This window comes from Zootoca vivipara, chromosome 13 (genome assembly GCF_965207765.1).
Source record: "Zootoca vivipara chromosome 13, rZooViv2.hap1.1, whole genome shotgun sequence".
In the NCBI taxonomy this organism is placed as follows: domain Eukaryota; kingdom Metazoa; phylum Chordata; class Lepidosauria; order Squamata; family Lacertidae; genus Zootoca; species Zootoca vivipara.
The window spans coordinates 19,988,379-20,009,524 of NC_142596.1; the positions used below are offsets into that span (position 1 = coordinate 19,988,379).

At 45.3% G+C, this 21,146-nt stretch overlaps 1 protein-coding gene across 1 annotated transcript in view; it reads left to right on the forward strand.

Annotated features, from left to right (window-relative positions):
* Window positions 1-21,146, forward strand: part of PCSK6 (proprotein convertase subtilisin/kexin type 6) — a 95,202-nt gene that overhangs the window by 12,088 nt on the left and 61,968 nt on the right. Inside the window, exons 2-4 of the mRNA XM_035130465.3 lie at window positions 8,826-8,930; window positions 17,774-17,884; window positions 19,137-19,280. Of these exons, the coding sequence (XP_034986356.3) occupies window positions 8,826-8,930; window positions 17,774-17,884; window positions 19,137-19,280 (360 nt within the window). The remainder of the gene's footprint in view (window positions 1-8,825; window positions 8,931-17,773; window positions 17,885-19,136; window positions 19,281-21,146) is intronic.

Below are 21,146 nucleotides of genomic sequence, written 5' to 3' on the forward strand. Positions count from 1 at the left end.
GTGCAAATAAGAGCCAATGAAGGATGTGGCCAGAACGAATTTCAAGGGCCACAGAGAGAGAGGCCTGAAGGGCCGCATTTGGCCCCACAGTTTCCCACACCTGATTGTAAGGACATTCCAGAGGAGATCAAGGAAGAAGCTTCCTAGACAGATTTTGGAAGTAAATCTTGGCATTCAAACTGGGATAACTTCCCAGATGCGTCTTCCTGGACCGGCAGGAAATCTTCCTTGGAAGATTTCGTCTGCTCACTAGGCCAAGAGAAGACATCCTTTGCCTGAAGGAAACTGTATTTCCATAGCTTAACTTGGTTTCTCTTTTCTTTCTTTTGCTTTTATGTTTTGGCCTTGAATTCCTTTCCCTCTTCTGCCCCAACAGCTGCTTGTTTTCCTCTGCTCTTTCACTAGTGGTGCATTTCAAACCTTGCGTTTAGATTTTACAAATGACAAACACAGGGGACTGCGTAGCTCTTCGCGGGTGGCGGGGAATGTGAGTGCTTCCTTTGCCTTGCTTGTTTATGAATTTAATTTATACTAAAAATGAAGACCCCAGGGGTTGCAGATTAGAAATAGATTTAGAGGTTAGAACTAAATGAACATAATAAAGACTGAAAAATGTAAACTCTTAACAGCGGGGGGGGGGGGAGAATACTGCAGGAAAGGAAAAAAAATGACTACCCAGCAATGGGGATTGGAGATGGATTCTGGAGAGAGATGCATTTGAATTGCAAACATCTGACGTGGTAGTTTGGTCAGATATTTAATACAGTTTGCACACGCAATTGTAATACAGTGGTGCCTCGCTTAACGAATGCCCTGCTTAATGAAATTTCCGCTTAACGAAAGGATTTTTCGAGCGGAGGTTGCCTCGCTAGACGAATTCATTTTATGAAAAATTCGTCTAGCGAATCGCGGTTTCCCATAGGAATGCATTGAAATTCATTTAATGTGTTCCTATGGGCAAAAAAAATTCAAAAAAAGTCAATGCATTCCTATGGGATTCGCTAGACGCATTTTTCGTTATAAGAAAAGACCCGTGGAACGAATTAAATTCTTCTATTGAGGCACTACTGTATATGTATTGGGATGACGAGCCCAATTGTGTAATGGTCAAAGGTTGTGAGGGGGGGCATCAAAGACCTGTCACTATTTCTGCAGCAGGGTCTGTGTCTCCTAGAGCCATCCCATCAGTGTGAAAGGGGACCTTTTTAGCCACCCCAAGTTCCAAAGCTAAGCATTTTGGAACACTGAAAACACAGAGGCTTCAGTTTCAAGAAAATGGTGTGCAAGTTCTGTTATGTACAGTGGAAAACACAGCTTAAGTCACTCCAAAAGAAGGTAAGGGGGCATTCCATATCATTTGCCCACGTATGTGCATAGAAAACGGTAGATCTAGCTGAAAGACAACATGTGGATCAGTTCATCAATAATAATAATAATTTTATACAGTGGTGCCTCGGGTTATGAACTTAATTGTTCTGGAGGTCCGTTCTTAACCCGAAACCGTTCTTAACCTGAGGCACGCTTTCACTAATGGGGCCTCGTGCTGCCGCCGTGCAATTTCCGTTCTCATCCTGGGGCAAAGTTCGTAACCCGGATACTTCCGGGTTAGCGGAGTTTGTAACCCTAAGCGTTTGTAACCCGAGATACCACTGTAATTGTAAGCATATTGAAGGGATATGGGCAAGATTGTGAGATCTTGATGGAATCCCAGTGGGGCGGCAGAAACCAGGCTCACTCCCACTGCTGCCGCCACAGTGAGGCGAAGAGGTGGTGCCTTCCAGCAAGACCCCACGAAATCTCGCAGAACTCTGCCCAAGATCTTGCAGGACTCTGCGAGTTCTCGTTGCCGCTTCACTTTCTGCTGTTGCTACCAGCGCCTCTGGACTCCACGCTGCTGCTGGAGAATCAAGAAGGGGCTGCAGCATCTATTTCTGTGCTCTGGTAAAATCTTGCCGGAACCTGGAAGCAGCTGCTACTTCTCCCACAGCGGAGGGGGCGCTATTGGAACCCGGAAGCTGCAGCACTGAGCCGTTTTAGATGGGCCACCCCAGGGTGTGGATGTGATTATCGCGAAAGGACCCTGGTCTTCTGAATTTGCCAGCATTCCGCTGGGTGAGCCCTGGAGTTGCTCTCATTTGCAACTCCCAAGCTGTACCTGGAAACAGCAGAGCAAGGTGCTGCTTGTTTCCAGAGCACTCCCACCATTGGAGAGCTCCAAAAGCAGGGAGGAGCACTTCAGTCCACTGTGATGTTTCCAGGGATGGCTGTGGAAACATCAGACCAAATCAGAGCACCTTGTTTCTGGGCTGTTTTAATCCATTTGCAAAGGTTGTGAAAAGAGGGTTAGAGGTCCCCCTTGCAGTGCCAATTTTGCCACTGGTAAAAGGTGAGGTGATGGCAGTGCTGGGCTGGGAAGAGATCCCTTAAAAAGTTTTTTTGTCCCTCTGATCTGCTTCCGGGGCTTGGGGTTATTTTTTTCTATTCCTGAGAAGTTTGAAAGGGTGGGGTGGACCTTGAAAGGCTTTCCATAAGTTCCACTGCCCCATCCATGCTAGAGCTCTAGATCTGAGTGGGGATGATAGGGTAAGGTAGTCTCTGTGTGCCCATGTGCTCTATGTGTGGCAAGCTTGTGGTTTGTATAGCATGCAGCCATTAGAGGATTCAGCACAATTATTGGGCCGAAGAGGTTAGCCACCTCTGATCTATAGGATAATCGAAAGAGGGTGATAAAAGCATGTAACTGACGATAGCAAAACAGGATCAAACAAAACGACCTGGCAAAATCTTGCTAACAGAAATGCACAGATTTATCATAGCTTCACAAAACACGGTGCTATGTTGGTGCAAGGCAGAAACAAGTTATGCCACTCACAGCTGCTGCACGTGCCTGAAATGGCAGTCCACCAAAACATCTTTGCAATACCGGTAGAAGTGGTGCTGTGAAACCTGCAGAGACATGTTGGGAAGGGCGAAGGCTACTGGAAACCCAGGTGTGACGTACAAAACTGGCAAGTTGGAGAGAGGCTTTAGAATTGCAAGTTCTGCCATAATGGCTGGGGTTTCCCAGTACGGTAGGTGTAGGAAAGAGCATTGGAAGTGGACTTAAACTAGGTCATGTTACTTGTTGATTAAGCTCAATTGTGTCTTCTCTGACTGGCAGCAGCTTTCCAGGGTCTTGGGGAGAGGACTTTCCTTATCATTTAGTACCTGATTCTTGCCGCAGCCATCGTAACAAGGGCAAAAGGTTAAGCTCTCCTGCACACACCAAAGGCTCAGTCCAATGTTCTCTCTTTTTCTCTCTTTCTCTGTATATGCATGTGCACCTGCTATTTACTTAAAAACCACTCAATCAGTTGCTCCTTGTGTGAATGTTCTTCAGTTAGATCACCTCCTGCAGACCCTGGTATTCTCTCTTAGATGTTGTAGATCAGGCCAGTGGCCTATCTAGTCCAGCATTCTGTACTCACAGTGGCCGATGAGATGCCTATAGGAAGAACACAAGCAGGACCTGAGCACAACAGTATACCACCCAACTGTCCCGTTTTAAGCAGGACATCCTGGATTTACAGAAGCCACCCCGGCTTCTGATTCTATTCCCAGATGTCCCATTTTGGTTCACCTTGTGCCTGCGCACCACCCACTCCTCTTCTTCTTCCGGACCCAGGCACCAAATACCTGGAAGACCATCTCCTTCCCAACAGGTGTTTAGATCAGCAGAAGTGGCCTGGTTTTAACCTGCAGCAGAAGTGTGTGCCGTACAAATGGGCTTAAGTCAGTGCACAATGATATGCCCTCCAAAAAGGTGCCACTGAAAAAGACTTCATGCGTTCTTCAGCAAGTCATTTGGAGCACAGCCTTCGTAACCATTGTTCATCTCTTGGATGGGTGGAAGTGCTGCTGAACATACCGTAATCTGCCTGGGACTTTGGAAACTTACTGCTGGTTGGAATTGTTAAGATTTAGGTGGATGGATTATAAGATTGATGTGGTGTATGGCAACTTCATAGATGTGTCTGAAGTTACTGGTACACTTCATTTTTCCTAAAACTTTTTTTATTTGTTTTTTATTGCTTCCTATCCTCCAGGCTAAATATAGATGTTTCTTATTTATAATCTCCACTTTCCAGAGAGGAGAAGCCAAGTCTAAGCAAGAGCAAAACTTGCTTCTGAAACTATATAGTGATGGTTCTTGGCACATATGAATTGTCTTCTATCTGGGCCGGTGTCTCTGATATTTATGTGGTTTCTTAAAGGAGGAACACCATACTTTACATGGGCCAGGAGCCTTCTGGCTGCTCTGTAGCAAAATAATAATAATAAAACAAACCAAGAGATGGATAATTCTGGTGCAAACAATGTCTCTTATGAAAATAGAACAGCTGTCAGTCTGATTTGCCTCATTTCCCTTTTTGGAGTTGTGAAAAGATTAGAACTGCAACGTTATAGTAGAGCAATTGGATATACTCAGTGCTTTTTTTCTTTTCTAAAAAAAAGTTTAGGGGTACTCTCATTTGGACTCAAGAAAAGCACCATTTTATAGTTCAAATCGGGGAAAGTAAATACAAACTACAATACAAAAGTACAAAGATTCACAAAAAGTTTAGAGGTATGCGTACCCCTGTGTCCCCCAAGAAAAAAAGCACTGGATATACTAATGGAAGAATAGGCTGCTTCAGAAAGTTATAGTTTCTCTTTTACTGTAAGTATTTAAGTATCCACATCATACGTTCAAAACACCATTCGTTCCCCCAAAGAATATTGGGAGCTGTAGTTTGTTAGGAGTGCTGGGAATTGTTCTGCGAGGAGCAAACTATAGTTCCCAGGATTCTTTGGGAGAAAGCCATGTGTTTTTAATGTACAGTGTGCATTTTACCTAGATGGCCACATGTCAGGAATGCTGTGGGAGTCTGGAGGAGATGACCTCCAAGATCCCATCCAACTATATGACTCTTTCCTATTTTTTTATAGACAAAAAATATGCCTCTGTCATTAACAGAAAAAAGCACAAATATCCAACACAGGCAGGACACACATGCATTTCAACCACTGTGGACCTTATAAAGAAATTTATACGATCACAAAAAACATCAGTCAAAATAGCATTGTTCTTGGAGAAGCAATTCATGCAGTAAAATATACATTATGCATTGAAGGTTATTTATTTTATTTTAAATCTCATTATTTATAATTTCTAATTCATTAGTTGCCTAATACTGCAACATCTAGGTCCGTGGTTCCCAAACATTTCTGGGGCACATTCCAGCCAGGCAAAAAAACACAAGGAGGATGTGAAATAGGGCACATAGTGGGTGTACCTTGGGGAGAGCCCCAAGGGGTTCATAGAGAGTCCTGGAGGGTCATGTCCCCCACTCCAGGCCTGAGGTTCCCATTCTTGACTTAGTGAGTGTACAGGCTACTGTGCTGAGCTAAGCCAAGGTTTAGTTTAGCACAGGGGTCAGCAATCTTTTTCAGCAGGGGGCCGGTCCACTGTCCCTCAGACCTTGTGGGGGTAAACACGCTGATTGCCGGACCGTCCGCGGGCCAGATTGAGAAGGCGATTGGGCTGTATCCGGCCCCCGGGCCTTAGTTTGCCTAACCACGGTTTAGCTTGTTTTCTGAACCAGGGCTTGCGGCTACCCCTTTCCTCACTAACCATAAGCTGTAACCTTTGCTCCTCTTGGGGAGCCTGCATACTTCTGCATATCCCACAAAGCCGCTGTTTGGTTTTGCGTGATGTATAAACCAAGCCAATATAAATGAAGATTTAACATGCCTGAGCAAACAAGGAAGCCTTACCTTGGCGCTGAAAAGACTGTAATGTTGGTGCCAGTCTTCTGAAATGGAGCCTGTTGCAACATGCATGCATATCTAAAAATAAGTATATAAAAATAAGTATTTTCCTCTTCTTCTGCACTACAGTATTGGTTTATTTCTTCCAATGCAGATTTAAGCAGAATTAATCATAGGCGCTTTAGTGGATTCATCAAATACGGCTTTAAGCAAGTGATAGCTCTAGGAAAGATGGCTCATAAAAACTTGATTTTTATTTTTTAAGGAAGAGGCTTTTGGGGCTTGATTCTGACATGTGCCAGTGGTTTTCTCCCCATTGAGTTAAATTTGTGATTTGCAGCGCAATCCTAACTGTGGCTACTCAGAAGTAGGTCCTATTGAATTCAGTCGGGTTTGCTCCCAGCTGATTGGAATAGGATTGCAGACTAATTCTCTTAAACCAAGGTTTGAGGGATTCCCCGTTTCCCACCCCTCAATCCTTTAACAACAGAGGCTCTCCCTGTGCTTCTATACAAAGGGGAGCAAACCTCCAGTGTCCAAATTGGACTTGTCTCCAGGGTACCTTAGGGCTCTGCGTTCGAAACCTATTGCCACCAGTGGGGTCTCCCTCCCATGGATCCCTACTGCTACAATTTGCCTCTCCCTTAGGCAACTATGTGGCTCCTTCGGCTTCACTAACCAGCCCTTCGTATGACAGGAGAAAAAGCAAACAGTTTCCTCTTCCACAGGAAAGCTTTGTTCTCGCCTCTTAGTCACACCTCTGAAGGTACTGAGACACTGCCCGAGTCCACGAACTTTTAGGCACATTTAACTTTATTATTTAACTTGAAAACATTGATTTCTCTGGTTCTTAAAAGTGCATATCTTCTTTTCATATAATATAGACTTGTTAATACATCTCCTGCATCTTGATAATAACGGTTATACCCTTTCTTCCCATCCACCCAAACCTAATCTCCTGCTCCCTCTCTAACCCTCCCCTCCCCAACTGCCTTCCAATGGGTTGTTCCCCCTCCATTTAGCTCCGCCTCCCAGGGAACACCTGCCTATCATGGGAGTGATAGGTTAACCCATGATGAACCGGAATCATCATCAGGCACTATTCCGCCACACAAGGCAGGGGAACCTTGGGCTCCAGATGTTGCTGGACTACGAATCCCATCACTGCTAACCATTGGCCATGCTAGCCAGGGTAACAGCATCTGGAGGGCCAAAGTTTCCCCGCCAGGAGACAATTGGAGGGAAATCGCAACCGTCACTTTTGCAGCTGCCTGTATCTGGAGACCCTGAGCACTGTCTTGGCAGCATCACGAGACGCTGCACTTCATTGTGCATTTTGTCAGAATAAGTGCAGCAGGCGCTGCTGCCATGGCACAGCCGCACGGCTCTTTGCCTGCGTGATGTGTTTGCACCTGTGAAGGGCAGATGGTTTCCTGAGGATTTTGGTTCCAAGAACTCTGGAGGCTGTTTTGGATCAGGCATATTCTGTTGCTATTAAGTGGTGGGGCGGGTGGAGGGGAGGGCCGACAGGCCGTATGCATTTCGGAAGTGCAGTTTTCACATTTTATCTTTGGCCCATATGGTGAGCAGGAGATAAGAGACCCCAAGCTCATCCATTCACATATGCCTTTAACCAGAAGAGGAGACAGATGGGTCATGCAACTGAGATTCTGCTCTGGAAGAGGTGTAGCTCAGTGCTTTGCATACAGAATGCCCCAGGTTGTATACGGAAGCCCTCTAGCTTCTCCAATACCTTAGTCTGAAACCTTGGAGAGAGATGCCAGTCGGTGCCAACAAAAGCAAGCTAGATGAAACAATGGTCTGATTTAGAGCTTGTGCACATTTCTGCTTTTGTCCCAAGCCTAGAAAGCATAAGTCTGAGCTGTTTTCTGAGCAGGTTCCCCATGCTTTCTAGGCATGGATCTGAGTGGTTCTGCCTTTGCCATGCCATGCCATTCCCCGCCCCCCCCCCAAAAAACCCAAGATTCAGTGCTAAATCAGAACAAATGGTGATCCACGGAAAACCCAATTGCCATCTGTTCCGATTCAGCACTAAAATGTGGGTCCGCCCCCCCACACCCGGTGAAAGTAGCAGGACAAGTGGAAGTGTGGAGGAGCCCTTAGTGAACCAGTGCTCTGCCAGATTCCTTTGCTCCCGTTTTTGATACTGCCCACATTTTGATAGGATGATAAACCATGCCTACTCTGCCTCCTTCATCCTTGGCATGACTGCAGGGAGGGGTGTGATGTTTGATTAATTACACCTGACAAACTCTGGTTAATGTTAATTTTGTTCTGCTTGGGGAAAAAGTTTGCTGTAGTTGTGAAGCTGGCTTGTTTCAATAAACTGTAGCTAATGTTAACCACAGTTTGAGGTGCGCATGCAACACTAAAATGTGGCTAGTTAAAATTACCTAATCCTTATGTAGCCAAAATGACGCCATCCACATAGAAGAGGGGGAGATATTGGTTTGCAGAATTCAGAGGTGAAAACTGAAAGATGTGGAAATGCAAAAGCAGCCAATAAGGGTTGCTCTTAACAAGTGGCATTGGAATGCTGATGGACTATTGGTGGGAGAGGTAGATGGAGTTGGAGCGGGAACGGAATGGAGTCTCCTGGAGCAGAGCTTGGAAAGTTGATGCCCTGAACAGGAGCTTTCCATCCTGCAATGTTTTGTAGGTCCCACTTGAACTCTGAATTCCCTTTTATGGAGGGTAAGCTGCTGGCAAGGGCTGTCTTCATCTTCTTCTGCTTGTGATCTTCCTAGTGGTATCTAGTTGGCCACTGGTGGGAGAAGAGCTGGACACTTGGTCTGACCTCTGCAGAGGCTGTTTGAATGCCTCCTGGCGGCCAAATGCGCAAGAGGTTTAGCTGTGTGAAACGAGCCTCTCCGGTTGCTCGTTGAAACTTTTCCTGCCTGAACTGAATTGCATTCTTTCCTGGTTCTAGTGTGCTGTGAAAGAACATGCAGCTATTCCTTACGGTCCTCGTTGCCTCCTGTCCTGACACTTTTTCTGTATATTGCTCATTGCAGATTGGCAGCCTGGAAGACTATTACCACTTTCACCACAGCAAGACGATTAAAAGGTCAACGTTCAGCAGCAGAGGCCCACACAACTTCCTCAGAATGGATCCAAAGGTACTGTCAGGGAGTTGTTGCGGCTACTCCCGAGTAAAGACGCTCCAGTCCGTTGTGTCTTTAAAGGTTTTATTGTGCATACTATTTACAGTGCAGAGATAGCAGGAAACATGACCTCCTAGTCACTCTCAGAACCGGCAATGGCGCCCGTTGGTTTCGGGGCCAGCATAATAACCTGGGCACCCCAAAATGCCGCCCCTTCACCCTGTGTTTGGGTGCGCACCTCAATTTGGGCGCCGGAAGGAGCGGTGCCCCTTCTTCCCCTGGCTGGCTGGGGCAGTGCCTGGGCTCCAATGTCTCCCTGAGCCATCCCTCCTCCACTTGTTGGTCAGAGTGGTGCAGGGGCTCTGATGCCTCGCTAAGCCCTTCCTTCACCGTCTGTTCCCCAGAGCGTTGCCAGGGCTCTGATGCCTCGCTGAGCCTTCCCTCCTCCATTCCGCTCCCCCCTGACCCGCTGCTAGCGCTGCCGCTGGGTGAAGTGCTGGTCAGGATGATGGGGGGGAGGCTCCCTGTATGGAGTCCCCCTGACAGGTACAGTAGGAAGCTACTGGTGTCAGGTCTACTTTGCAAGCTTGTCTTGCATTAGCCCAAGTTCCAGAGCAAGGTGACGCTGCAAAAGGCAAAGGGAACTCGGTGAAAGCCCAAAGTACGCTTGGAGGGAAATCACCATTTTTATTTAACTAGCTTTTGGGTGTGTGGGTATGTGTCCTTAAAACCAGCAAGATTAAATATATGATTACCATAATCCCAGAGTTAAAGGTAAAGGTAAAGGTCCAGTTGCGGATGACTGGGGTTGCGGCGCTCATCTCGCTTTACTGGCATACAGCTTCCGGGTCATGTGGCCAGCATGACTAAGCCACTTCTGGCAAACCAGAGCAGCACACGGAAACACCATTTACCTTCCCGCCGGAGCGGTACCTATTTATCTACTTGCACTTTGACATGCTTTTGAACTGCTAGGTGGGCAGGAGCTGGGACTGAGCAACGGGAGCTCACCCTGTCGCGGGGATTCGAACCGCCGACCTTCTGATCGGCAAGCACTAGGCTCTGTGGTTTAGACCACAGGGCCACCCGCATCCCTAGAGTTAAAGGTAGGCAGCATGAAATGATGATGGCATATATCCCCAAATATATTGCCTAAGAAGCCCCTTAGGCCAGTGTTTCTCAACCTTTTTTGGGCCACGGCACACTTTTCTATGAAAAAAAACCCCGCAGCACACCAACTCTGTGCCGCCCTATATTAAGTTTAATTTGGAGGGGAGACGTACCGGTAAAGCATGCCGCTGAAGAACTGCATAGTAGCCAGGCGGACCCACCAGGCGCAGAGCCTGCGGAGCGAGCGGGGACAGACCCCAGGCGGGCAGACACGGGCACGCAGCTGCCGCCGCCTCCCTCCCAGCCGCCCCAGGCAGCCGCCGCCGCTCTGGCCCGGCGAAGGGAAGCCCTGCGCAGCCTTCCTTGCCTGCCTCCTCCTCCCCAGGAGGGCGATTTGCATTGTCACATGCCTGGCGGCCGCCAATAACCAACACTGACCCGCCGGAAAGGAAGCCGGCCGGGTCACGACGCGGGCGCTCGCCTCGCGTCGTGACCCGGCCGGCTTCCTTTCCGGCGGGTCAGCGACGTGACAGTGCAAATTGCCCTTCTCGTCGCGGCACACCAGCCAGTTGAGAAACGCTGCCTTAGGCAAATGCCACCTTGGAAGGAGCATCATTGGGTCAACCTTGATGGGCTACACCAATGATAGCCAACATGGTGCCCTCCAGTAGTGTTGGAGCCCAACTCCCATAAGCCCCACCTCACATGGCCAGGGGTCAGGAATGATGAGAGTTGTAGTCCAATATCTTCTGAAGGGCACCGCTTTGGCTATCCCTGCAATATGCCTGCCTGCAAACTATACTCTCCAGAAGTCTGTGCAAATGAAAGTCAAACGAAAGGTTAACCCATCATAATGGCGGATGTTTTGCTAGAATATAAGATTTGGGATAACGGTGGGCCCCTAGGTTTTGCAGGACAACTTTATGTGGGTTTTACTTTACTTTATTTATTTGTATTTACTTCAATTTGCAGTACAGTACTGTAAGTTGCCTTGGGGTGACATTCCTCTCCGCAGAAGCCCTTTTAGTTGGCAGAAGGAAAGCTTTCCTCTGGGCCAGAACCATTTTAGTGGATGAATAAAATTGTGGGCATGAAACTTGTGTACAGACAGTGGGCCTACCCTGAAACAGCGTCATATAGAATGCATTTTGTTCCAGTGTGCTGGCTGGGCCTCATTTTTAACCAACTGAACCTTTCGAAACTGCATTTGATTTTTTGATTCTTTGGAATGCTGATTATGAAGGCTGCTGGTCTACAATACAGCAGAGAATGGTGCTCTCCGACCAATTCCGTATTGCCAAACGTAGCACGTGTGCACATACAGCAAACAAATTAACCCATGTGCCTTCTCATTCAAATATTTGAACTTATTTGCTCACTGTCTAACAAGCTGATGTAGATAATTCTTGAATGTGCACCCACATTGCATCAATAATAGTTGATGATGGCGTGGGATTTTGGGGGATGGGTGGAAGAAAGAACTAGAATAAACAAACCGCAAGTGCTGAACATCCCACCAATTGCGAGAAAAACTGATGGCTGTTGTTGTTGTTTTTTGGTGTTCTAATTAAGTTTTGGAGCCCTAGGGAAGCTAGGGCGAGGGAAGGGTATGAATCCATATCTGCAATGGAAAAGCAGGCATTTTAAATTGATGCAAACCAAATGGTTTTCAAAAGAAATTCGGCCTATTTACCGAGTTGTATCGATCAATACAGTGTGCACACCAGACATTTAAAGACACCCCCCCCAAAAAAAGAATAATGGGGAAATGTGATTTCTTAAGGGTGCTGGGAATTGTAGCTCTGTGAGAGGTAAACTATGGTTTCCAGGATTTCTTTTTGGGATTGGGGGGTGCACTTCAGATGAATGGTATGTATGCAGCCTAACAGTTTGAAAAATAGAGTACAGCTGTATTTTGGGTGCTTGGAGCTAGGCTGGATTCATACCTGTATTCCATGCCTTGCTTTTCTCCCTTAGAAGATCACTTGGGAAGTGTTTTGCTACTTTCACTGGTGTACCTAATGTGTATGCATGAATATGCTAATACTGGTGCTAAAGCAAGCCTTTAAACAAGTCGTGCTGCCTTGAATTTAACTGGAAAAGATGGAACTGCATAACTTAAGGATTTGGGGAGGGGTGTGTGTGTGTGCGCGTTGTTTTTAAAAGTTTAAAGCTCCCAGTCAACTAAGTGACTTGGTGCTTTTAAAGCTGAAAACCTCTCAAGATTATTTTTGTTTTTATAGAAATCTGCATCCTATTTCAGAGGGTCCCTGAACTGGGCGATCTTTTGCCAATGAAACTTGGTAGATCAAGTGGCTTTTCCCACAAGCTTTGCAGTTTGTCTCTTTCAATTTACCTAGACTTCCTTGATGAAGGGAGGAGAAAATGTTCTCAGAAACGTGTGGAACTTTTTAGATTTAAAATATTAGGAAAAGTGTCTAGTGCTATTGACTTCTTCTTTTTTCCAGTTCAGTTGACTAAAGTTCTGAGGGTGGGGCACGGCATCTATATCTCACAAGTTTTATTGTAGGGCCAAGCTGTCACAATACTGCATATAGACACAGAAAGCAAACACAGTTGCGGATATCTGTCAGGGCAGCTGATCGTAATGCTAACAAGCACCAAAAACCTCCAGATTTCTGACAGAAGTGATGAAAAAGGAAGAGGGAACTAGGAGGGAAGAAGAAAGCAAGGAAATACTGGTATCAGTTATTAGAGCGGGGAGGGGGGACGGGGACCTGTACACCGTAGGTCAATCTTGGGCCCAAATTGGCCCATGCAGCTATTTTCCACAAATCATGCCCACCTGTCCACTGTTGGGTAACATCAGCTTCACCAGCACATTCCCTGCAGCCAGCAGGATTGAACCCTCCACTCACACTTGTGCTAGAAAATCGTGCTTAGTCTGGCTCTGCCCTCACCCACCTGTAAATTGTGAGCCTCCAAGGGTGAAGAGATAAGAAGCTGGCCTGTAGGCCAGGAAAGGTTTCCTGCCGCTATAACTGATCTTATACTGTAGTGACCGGCTGGAATGGCCACCCAGATGACGAGAGACCAGATGACCACTGGCCCCAGATGATGCAGCAGGTCAGCTTTGCTTGCTGATGGAAGCATTTCTGGAAGAGATTTCTATTACAGTCATACCTCGGTTTAAGTACGCTTCGGTTTGACTACTTTCAGTTTAAGTATTCCGTGGACTTGTCTGGAACAGATTAATCCACTTTCCATTACTTGCAGTGGGAAAGTTCGCTTCAGGTTAAGTACGGACTTCCGGAACCAATTAAGTACTTAAAACCGAGGTACCACTGTACTGCTCTTTCTAGTAATGATCTCAGGTGGTGAGTGGCAATGGGAAGCCGCCCATAGCAGCTAGGGCAATCCAGTCAGATGGGCGGGGTACAAATAATAAAATAATTTATTATCAGCCAAAAGAAGAGTAGGATGTAATAAGGCATTGTTTTTCCATCCCGCCTTGTGGTCTTTGGATTCAGTGCTGTTTTCGTTCCACTGCATTTAGTCTTCTGCCAAAAGCTACATTATTTGTCCCTCTGTTGGCCGTGGCAAGATTACATCATTATGTTACCCTATCCATGCCAATGCAAAGAAAACAACGTGAACAGATAGTTTATGGATTGAAAGGGACAACAACTGATCATATTTGCTGGATTAATTTTCGTTTTAGACATGGGGGCAAATAAGCGGACAATGGCAATTTCTACTCCTGTTTCCATTGGAATTTTGCAGCATCCCTAGTGAGGCGAGTGGGGGTGGAACTGGTGTCCTTTTCCTCCCCCCCACCCCCCAGAGAATTGTGGGAAGAAAATAATGCCCAAACAGCCAGCTTTCCCATGCCATTTACATGCAGTGAACTGCAAACTCCTAAAAGCACCGAATCGGATGATCATTCTACATGCTAGTCTGATGCATCTTCCGTATTGGAAAATCATAACAAATAAAGACATCCCAAAGGGATACCCTTCATTAGCATTACATCATGATGAGGGCATCTTGTTTTAATGACTAGGCTGAAGTTTTAGTCAAGGTTCTGGGTTGGATTGGCTTGGCATTTTCGTTGTTTTCCCTCAAGTGAATTGAATCACTTTCCTGGTTTATACGTGTCTCGGCCTGCGTGTTGCAACATTTAGGCAGGGTTGGAAGTAGACCAATAAACCAGCATGCCAATTAGCAAAATGCAATTAGCCATGCAAGATTTCGTTCTCTTCCCAGTGGGCGTCGCTACGGATGCATCTGGAGGCAGTGCCGGATCTACACATTTTGTTGCAGGGGGCAAAAGTCTGTACAGTCTGCTACCCGCTTCTGCAGATTCACGTCCTCTCCTCCATCACCCTTGAGAGAAGGAGGCCTGCCATGGGATTCTGCCACCCAAGGCAGCTGCTTTAGCCTGCCTCACGGGTGACTGGCCCCAATGGGTACCAGCCCCCCCTGGAACTCTCTCCCTTCGGAGGTGCATCTCGCCTCACCTTTCTTTAGCTTCAGGCGACTGGCCAAGGCTTGTCTTTTTGGGGGGACATTTTGAGGAGGAGATATGAGGTTGTCGCTGCTGACAGTAACTGTCACTCAGTGCGGGCCTGCTCCGTCTTCCTTACGCACAACAAAATTCAAAGCGACCATCTCTCGTTCTGCTTGTGTTTATTACATTTTTACCTTGCCTCTTCTCCAAGGAGCTCAGAGTGGCATACACAGTTTTCCTCCTCGCCCTCATGTTTATCTTCTCAACAACCTTGTGCGATTCTTCTTAGGTTATGGGGTTATAATCCAGAATGCGGCTGCCAGATTGGTGACTGGGAGCAGCCGCCAGGGCCATATAAAACCCGTCCTGAAAGACCTACATTGGCTCCCAGTATGTTTCTGAGCACAATTCATTCAAAGTGTTGGTGCTGACCTTTAAAGCCCTAAATGGCCTTGGCCTTGTATACCTGAATGAGCCTCTCCACCCACAACATTCACCCTGGACACCGAGGTCCAACTCCAAGGGCCTTCTGGCTGTTCCCTCGCTCCGAGAAGTGAGGTTACAGGGGACCAGGCAGAGGAGGGCCTTCTTGGTAGTGGCACCTGCCCTGTGGAATGGCCTCCCATCAGATGTCAAGGAGATAAACAACTATACAACCTTTAGAAGACATCTGAAGGCAGCCGTGTTTAGGGAAGCTTTTATTATGTTTCTGTAATTTATTACGTTTCAGTAATTCTGTGTTTATAATGATTCTGGAAGCCGCCCAGAGTGGCTGGGGCAACCCAGTCATATGGGCAGGGTACAAATAATAGAATTATTTCTATTATCAGTGGTAGTATTGGGTAGTGACCGGCCCAATGTCACCCAGTTGGCTTCATGGCTGACTGGGGATTTGAATCCGGGTCTTCCCAGTCCTAGTCAGTCACTGTAACCACTACGTCACATTGCCTCTGCTTTGTTGTTGGACATGAAGCCCTGTCTGAGAAGCTGGTACCCAAGGGGTGTTGGGGTGAGAGAAAGTTTGCGTAACGTGTTCACCACCTCTGCCAAAAGGAAGAAGGGGACAGCAGTAAGTCCAAATAGGTTGAGTGGTTTTCCTTGCCGAATTTCTGGAGTAGACTTGTTTGCTAGGCCTGATTAATTAGACAACTGTGAGTGACTTTTAGCAGTCTTCAGGCTGCCTTTGCTTTGTGCTAACCCTCAATTTTCCCAGTCCCATCCTGCTCCGCAGCTTGACAGGAGCTGTGAGCCTTGGCAGGAAATGACCTAGACAAGTGTGTTATGGAAAAACTATATTATGCTCATCATCTTAAACCACATAAGAAAGAGAGAACCCCCAAACCCTGCTTTTAATGCCCCCCCATCAAGCCTTTGAGGGGTTTTTTAAATAAAATATTTCTAAGCTTCTGAGGCTTGAAGGGGTGAAAGTGCCGATAATCCTTTAAAACAATAACGCTAGAGTCGGTTGAGCACATTAAATGTCTGGTTCACGTTGTTTCTTAGCTCTTGCGTTTCAAAAGGTCACAACCGGCCTTCCCCCACCCAGGGATTCCTATTTATTATTGCAGAAATGTTAGGCTAATCCGTGTGTCGGAAATGTTCTCCCTTGCTGAGAATCCACTTCAGATCCTTTGAATCCCCTCGGGGATCCTTCCTACCTTGGAGACTAATCCCAGATTTTCATGGCTCCTTTCCTTGATGAAACTGTCCTTGTAGAAGCTGGGGGTGTGGAGGATTAATTCTCTTATGTACTTGAGCAGGGAAGTTTGCATTAATTCACTGGAGTTGTATTATAATTCCGATCTGTTCCGATGAATAAACATTTGCTTTAAACCTCATACTTTTCGGTATACAGCATGCCTATAATCTAATTTATCTTGTTAATGTGCTGTGGAGGGGTCTCTACAGCTGTGGAACATCTGCTCTATCAAAAGCTACTCGAGAGCAAAGGGGAGCATTCTAGAATTTTTATCTCGACTTTTGTTATCAAAACTCACTGAAGCCCTTTTAACAAACTTTCATTTTTCCTCAATGGCGTGTGTTTGAAGTAGGGTTTTTTTTTTTTGGCACCCACTGCTCTAAGAATTACGTTGGAGCTTCTTTGTACTGGGATTTGTTTAGGTTTAAGAAGAGAAACCCATTAAAAAATGGCAAAAACCGGGAAAAGGCAGACAGTTATGTAGAAAAACAATACAGTATGCACAGGATGAGGAATTCTTCATGTGCTTGAAACTGCTTTTAATTAGATAAATGGCCTTGATGTCTAGTGTCATTCTGATGAGGTTAAGATAGGCACCTCAATAAAATGGAAAGGCGTTTTCATTCCAGACAAAGCAGGGGAAGAGAGCACTTTCTGTGGCAAACTTTTGTAGAATTCTCTACCTCTAGTAGGCCCATCAGACCTCTTTTGTTGTTTTGAACAGATTGTAGCAAACAGTTTTTGGTACTGTTAGGGCTTGTGGGTAGGCATGAATAAGTTAGGCTTTGTTAATTAGTTAGGTTCATTAAAAGAAAAAAAATTCTCAAAGGTTTATTGCTCATAGCATAAGAGTACAAGAATAGTTAAATCAAACAGAATAGAGAAAAGCCTGGGTTGAATTATTCCCCAAAACAAAACAGTACAGTATTAAGATAGGGAGATTAATGTAACAAAATTCTACCGTATCTCTACACATTTTGCTTACAAAATCGTCATATTATACACAAAACACTTATAAATCGATTCTAGACAAAGTCAAGTTTCAAAACAACAGATACTGATTAATTCAATTGCAAAAAATGTTGTTAGTTTGTATTGAATGCTTGTTGGGTGAAAACAAGATGCATATTAGGTTGTTAGGTTAATTTTTTGATGTTTTAAGGTTGTGCACATTTGTATGTATATTATTACTTTCAACAACCTGGATGATACACAGTGTTAGTGAGAGTAGACCTAATGTAGAGTCCATTGATTTCAATGGAACTTCTTTTGATATGATGTGTTTTCATAATATGGGCATCCCGTTTTTTCTGATTTGTGCCTTCTTGTGTAATTGCCAGAAAGAACAATTTGAATGCTTCCTTTATTGTATTTTTAATTGTTACAATTTATTCTCTTAATCTTTGTGAGCGTGTGTTGTTGGCTGGTCGTACAAATATAGTTAATAAGCAATTTGTGAGCCATATGGCAAGAACTGGGATTTAGATGTCAAAGCAAACAAATATTTTCTTATGGATGCTGTTGTTAAAAAAAATCCAAGCATTCCTGTGAAACACTGCTATTTAATTTTTTTTCTAGGTAAGGTGGCTGCAACAACAGGAAGTTAAACGAAGAGTCAAAAGACGCATTCGGCGTGACCACCATTTTGTTTCCTTCAATGACCCACTCTGGCCTGAAATGTGGTACATGGTAACTATACATTCACACTGTGTGTGTGTGTGTGTGTGTGTGTGTGTGTGTGTGTTCATATTATGCATATTTGGGGAGTCTTGCAAAAGTCTTTTGGCATCACAGAATCACACATTCCCTCCACCTCCTTCCTCTGCTGTTCAGGAGTGGCAGGATGGTGAGCGTGAATGTGTGTCCTAATGTGGCCCCCGAGCTTCTATATCTGGCCCTTTCAACTCTATACCTCCTCTTCCCAGTTTGTGCTGCATTCACACAGCAGTTTATTCCATTTCTTCACGTTTCCCTAACTGTTAATTTCCACGTTGCATTTGAGCTTTTGCACAATGTAAAAGCCTCCTCTGGAAAACTAATCCAACACAGAGCATGTTTAGCACTCAATTGTTATTTGATTCCAGAAAAAGTGGTTATTTATCTTTAAAAAACAACAACATTTTATTCATTGAAAATCAAGATAGTGTATACAAAATACTCTAAATGAGCAGAATGCAGTCAATAAATTGAGCCTGATACAATATCACACTTTAAACAGATTGCCTTTTTTAAAAAAAATACAAAGAAGAAAAATCAAATAATTAAAGAAAGAAAAGAGAGAGAAAACTAACAAATAAAACTACCGACATAGCAAACAGGCTTAAGTACAAATTTAAAATAATCATAACGTAAATGTTGACCCAGGTCAATTTCCCATTTTGGTCATAGTATTTCTTATAAATAATAATAGGATATGTAACCTAATCTTAGATGCTTCAAAATGCTTAAATTTGTGTGCATCAAGTTGGGTTACAAGCTAAAAAACCTAAGCAGCTAGTCTTAAGTTTGCTGGTTTTGAAGACTTGGCTAGTTGCTGTTTACAAGGCTGAATTTGATTGGTGAACAGAGCACATCACAAGGCTGGATGGGACATTTGAACCTCCCTCAAGCTTCTAGGGGTAGCCTTGGCAAAAAGGACCAATCCACTGAATTTGGCTTTCTGCCCAGGAAGCTGTCTTACACTGAGTTAGACCATTGTTCCATCTGGATCAGTACTGTCTACAGTTCTCCAGGGTTTCAGACACTGTTCTCTCCCAGCCCTATCTGGAGATGCCAGGGGTTGAGCCTGGGAGCTTTCTGCATGCAAAGCAGATGCTCTACCACTGAGCTACAGTCCTTCCCCTATCCTAGCTTTTAAACTTGCTTGTTTAGCCGTGCAGAGTGTTGCTTGCTGGCCTGTGTGAGGAAGAAACGGCTAACCGACTGCTGCCTTCGCCCTCAGCACTGCGAAGACAACAACAGCGACTGTAGGTCAGAAATGAACGTCCTAGCAGCCTGGCAGAGAGGATATACTGGCAAGGATGTCGTGGTAACCATTCTCGACGATGGCATAGAGAAGCACCACCCTGATCTTGTGCAGAACTATGTAAGTAAAGCTGGAGACCCTTGGATCACCTCTTTTACACTAGCCCTTAAGACCGCAGTCCTATACAATGGTGCTTAGAAGTGAGTCCCATTGAATGTGCTTCTGAGCAAAGGTGGCCTCAGGTGGAAATTGGTAACTTGGGCTTTGACTCAGTTATGTGCTCCATTGACAGGAGACTGCCTATGGACCACAAAGAATCATAGAATTGTAAAGTTGGAAGGGACACTGTGGATGAACTAGTCCTCCAACCCCCTGCAATGCAGGGATACGCAGCTGTCCCATCCAGGGATCGAACCTGCAACCTTGGTGTTATCAGAACCATGATATTTGAATACGTCAAGGGTATGGGAACCTGTGGCCTTCCAAATGCTATTGGACTCCAGCCTCCGTCAGCCACAGCCAGCATGGCCGACGGGTAGGAGCATCTAGATCAGGGGTCAGCAACCTTTTTCAGCAGGGGGTCAGTCCACCATCCCTTAGACCATGTGGTGGGCTGTACTATATTTTGAAAGAAAAAAAGAGAATGAATTCCTATGCCCCACAAATAACCCAGAGATTCATTTTAAATAAAAGGACACATTCTACTTACGTAAAAGCACGCTGATTCCCAGACCATCCACGGGCCGGATTGAGAAGGTAGTTGGGTCGCATCCTGCCCCCGGGCCTTAGGTTGCCTACCCCTGATCTAGATTATCAGAAAGACTGACTTAAGGGCATTAAGAAAGGAACCCAGTTGGTCTCCCAGGCACCCTCCAGCAACTGGCATTCAGAAGCAGAGAATAGCCATTGTAGTCACTGATGGCTTTATCCTCCATGAAATTGTCTGATCCTCTTAAAGCTCTCCAAATCGCTGGCCGGGGGATCAAGTTCCATAGCTTAACTATGCGTTGCACAAAGAAGTGCTTCCTTTTCTCTGTCCCGAATCTTTCAACATACAGCTTCATTGGGTGTCCACAAGTTCTAGTGCTATGAGAGAGGAAGAAAAACATATTTCTCTACTTTTTTCATGCTGTGCATAATTTTATAAGCTTCTGTCGTGTCACCTCTGGCTCACCTTTCCTCTAAACTAAAAAGTCCACTTGCTCCAGCCTCTCCTTATGGGGAAGATGTGCCGTCCCCTTGATCATTTTGGTTGCTCTTTTCTGAAGCTTTTCCAACTTTGCAATATCCTGTTTGAGATGAGGCAACTAGGACTGCACACAGTATTCCAAATGCAGTCACACCATAGACTCATCTGATAGGTATCTCTCCAGGCACAAAATAAGGGAGTGGCTCAGAGGCCTCTGTGTTATGCATGGGCCCTCCAGAGCATAATCTCATTTCAGGATTTTTTAAAATAAAAAAAATCTGCTAATTAACTAATTTAATAAATAAAATGCCACAGCCCTAAATGAATAACTCAAAACAATTTCCTCCCACCCATACTCTAAATGCATTGTATTGTCTGTTGGCTTCCATAAAGGAGAAAAAATATTCTGTGAGGTGAACTAAGCCGCTGAAGAGAGTTGGGTTTTTTTTTTTTAAAAAAAAAAGCATTTTGTTGAATTTGCACGCTTACCCGCTTTCAGAATTGGGCTGGATATCTATGAGAGCACGATGAAGTCAGCGCTCTGGAATTGACATTTGCTTGATGCTTACTGGCTCCTTATAGCCTCAGATGAGTAAATGTAAAAAATAGGAATGCCCAGCAACATTTAGAGGGCCACAGGAACTCTGCCCTTGTCCTAGAACAGGCATCCCCAACCTCGGCCCTCCAGATGTTTTGAGCCAACTATTCCCATCATCCCTGACCGCTGGTCCTGCTAGCTAGGGATCATGGGAGTTGTAGGCCAAAAACATCTGGAGGGCCGAGGTTGAGGAAGCCTG